Source organism: Urtica dioica, chromosome 6, assembly GCF_054948205.1.
Source record: "Urtica dioica subsp. dioica isolate 48M chromosome 6, U.dioica_male_clone48M_v1_H2, whole genome shotgun sequence".
Taxonomy (NCBI): Eukaryota; Viridiplantae; Streptophyta; class Magnoliopsida; order Rosales; family Urticaceae; genus Urtica; species Urtica dioica.
The window spans coordinates 10,280,366-10,283,514 of record NC_142761.1 but is presented as its reverse complement, the minus strand read 5'-3'; the positions used below and the strand labels follow the sequence as shown (position 1 = coordinate 10,283,514).

Genomic DNA, 3,149 nt, shown 5'->3' with positions numbered 1-3,149 from the left:
TCAATCATTATATTAATAAGTAAATAAAATAGAAAATGATATACACAAGGATTTGAATTACATTTCTCCTCGTAGCCTGTAGATAAATGTTTCTCAAAGAAAAGATTATAGAAATACAGAGAATACCCGTTTTAGACAAACTTAAGACTAAATAAGTTGATTATAGTATGGTCTGAAACAACCTAATCTCTTTTGAGCATACCTTGTTAATTCTATATCTAGTGAATTCTATCCATAACCCAACATACGTTTTTTTCAAGTATCCAAAGAGAATACATATCTTCAGCTGTATGTATGGAGTTACCGGGCAGAGTCAGAATGAAGACCAAAGCAGAACCATGAAATGCCTGCCAGATGTGCTTCATCAGCCAATTCACAGGTTCCCTAAAGGCGCCAAAACTGCGACTTTTCCAGCGAAGATTGCCTTCTGTTTAAAGAAGTGAATGAGAAAAAAAAGCCCAAAATAGACTACAAGAGAGGAATTAAGCCTGTAGCCCCGTAGGCGGCTATTTTTTTAAAAAAATGCCGAAAGTTTCATATTATTAAAAAAAAAATAGTCGAAATTAATTAAATTAACTAAATAATTAATTTTTTTAATTAAACAGTTAATTTAATTAACTTCAGCTTTGTCGGTTATTTTTTTAATAAAATAAAACTTTGATTAAAATCTTAAAAGAAGCTAAGAGATTGACAAGTTGCAATAAATTTTTCATATTTAAACATACGCTTTATGGGGATTAGTAACACATAGAGTATCAAGAAGAAAAGAAATTTCAAAGCACCAAGCCTGACAACAAAAAATTAAAAAAAATGACTGTAATAAAACATAGAACGGGCTTATAATTAAGGTCATTTATGCTAAAACCCTATTAATTTTAAAAATTATTATCTCACTGCTCTTGTAATTTAAATTGTTCTGTAAACTAAACCCGGATAGTTAGACCTGGACAGCGAAATAGAACAACTTTACGGGCGTTATGTTATATCCAATTCATTAAAATAGTTGAAAATAAGAGGGACAGATACGATGATTCATGTTTTTTTTAAACAAACAGAAGACTGTGAAGGTTTCAATAAACAGTCTGGTAAAAAAATTTAAAGGAGCAATGCCCTTTGTCCTGGTGAAATGAACACATGCTCAAAGATATTGATATTTGTTCATTCGACTACAATCTAGAATACAAAATTACTTATTCATGTGAATACAAGATTACGGAAGTTAAAAGAAAATTTTACAGAAAAGAATTTCCAAGACAAAAATCACAGAAACAGAAATAAAGGCAACATCTTTCTTACCTTATATCACAAAGCGATTCCTTTTCCTTTCTTCTGCTCCATCGCATATTCACGAACTCGTCGGGCTTTCAATCTCATACCCTCTATCATCTCCTCCGTCGCTTCGATTATCTGCTTCGGAAGATCAACCTCCAAGAAATCAAACCACTGTCCAAGTGTCATCTTCTCCAAATCAACCTCCTTCGAAACTGACCCGCCAACTAATTCGATCCCATCGTAGCTCTCTGAGACCCCACGAGCATCATTCTCTTCAACCCGATCCTCACCGACACCGACCCGAGCACCACTCTCTGACTCTCTCTCCTCAAGGACATCAACGGTAACTGAGTTCTTCCGTGGATCTTTCCCCTTCTGTGACCTCGCACGACGCGTCGGCTTCTCTGGTACCTTCGATTCCTCAACACCCACTTCAGAATTCTCCAAAATTACCTCAGGAACCTTCGATTCCCCAACATCCACCTCAGAATCCTCCGGAATTATCTCGAGAACCGCCCCAGAGAAAGCCTCATCGCTGTTCTTCAACCTCCGATTCTTCTGCCTAGTGCTCACTAGCCTCGCCGGTTTCTTCTCAACTTCTGGCGCTTCCTCACACTGGCCGCCCGAAACCACACTCTTCTTCGATCGACCAACCCTTCGAGCCGGCTCCGAATCCTCCGCGGCCGATTTCTCGACCACGGCACAACGCCTAGGGTTTCTCCGCCGAACCATACTCTCGGCTTCCCCGATCGCCACCGAGATCGAGGTCGCCTCGCCGATCTTGACGCAATCTCCGTCGCGGAGCTCGACTCCGGCGCCGGGAACGACGGTTTCTCCGTTGAGGAAGGTTCCATTGGATGATTCGAGGTCCTGGAGAAGCCATTTCCCCTTCTCCGACTGGATGGAGAGGTGCTTTGAGGAGACGCCTGAGTCTTTGATGGCGAGAGTGTTGCCTCGGACGACTCGGCCGATTCGGACAGTGGAACCGGGAGCGAATTCTAGGGTTTGGCCCTGTAGAGGACCTTGAGTTACTACTAGTCGGAGACTCATGGCTGCTTTCCGATGGACCGCAGAGAGAGAGAGATTTCAAAATTTAGGCGAGTTTTAGTCTCTTTTTTAAAAAAATAATAATAATTTGCGAGCTGATTGATGCTCGCGGAATTTTGATTTTTGAATTAAACGCTGCGCGGTAATGTTTGGGCTTTGGCCGAGGTTTGATTTTTGGACCTCTGATTTGAGAGTGAGGTTTCTATGTTGATATTGCTTTTGGTAGCCATATGTGTATTTTATCGCAAAACTAGCATGTTTAAAGCTTTTTTACGAAAATAGCTTTTTTCATTCGTAAACCATCACTTTTCTTGTTTTTTCTTAATGTTTAAAATATAAATTACTGTTTTGGACTCTATTTAACTTTTTTTAAACAAGCTTCTATATCTTCTTCTCCACTCTGCTTTCTTCACTCCTAGCCTCTTCTAAATGAAGACGTAGTCGAGTCCCCCGTCCATACGTCCTTCAAACTTTAAAAAGCCATCTGAAACTCATCCCCAAAAACACCCGCTGAAACTCATCGCCGAAAATTCATGTATCCCTGCGTCGGAGTCTTTGAATGGGTTATGTTGCCATTGTGATAGAGAAGAAGAAGGCGCGAACAACGGAGAACCCCTTGTTAGCAATATTACAAATAATATTGGCGGGAAAATAAAGACAGAAGCAAGGAAATAAAAATTTAACAAAAACTGGAAATAGTAACGCAAGGCAAGAAGACGGCAAGGAAAGAGTCGAGGCCCGTTGGACAGTTTTCTTGAAGCTTTTTATCGCTCTCCTCAGGTGCAGGATTACTTGGACGACAGCCTCCCAAGATGCAACGACAACAAGAC

The 3,149-nt window shown here is 40.3% G+C and overlaps 1 protein-coding gene across 1 annotated transcript; it reads right to left on the bottom strand.

Annotated features, from left to right (window-relative positions):
- LOC149393344 (SMAD/FHA domain-containing protein) lies at nt 1-2,391 on the bottom strand. Its single transcript, XM_089617319.1, has 2 exons — nt 1,297-2,391; nt 1-427 (listed from the first exon to the last, which is right to left on the bottom strand). The coding sequence occupies exon 1, from the start codon at nt 2,320-2,322 to the stop codon at nt 1,303-1,305; it is 1,020 nt and encodes a 339-aa protein (XP_089473445.1). The 5' UTR covers nt 2,323-2,391; the 3' UTR covers nt 1-427; nt 1,297-1,302.
- Nucleotides 2,392-3,149: the final 758 nt, after the last annotated feature.

Bases quoted from the DNA above. Each gene is read 5' to 3' on its own strand.
- LOC149393344 (XM_089617319.1), bottom strand. From the start codon at position 2,322: ATGAGTCTCCGACTAGTAGTAACTCAAGGTCCTCTACAGGGCCAAACC.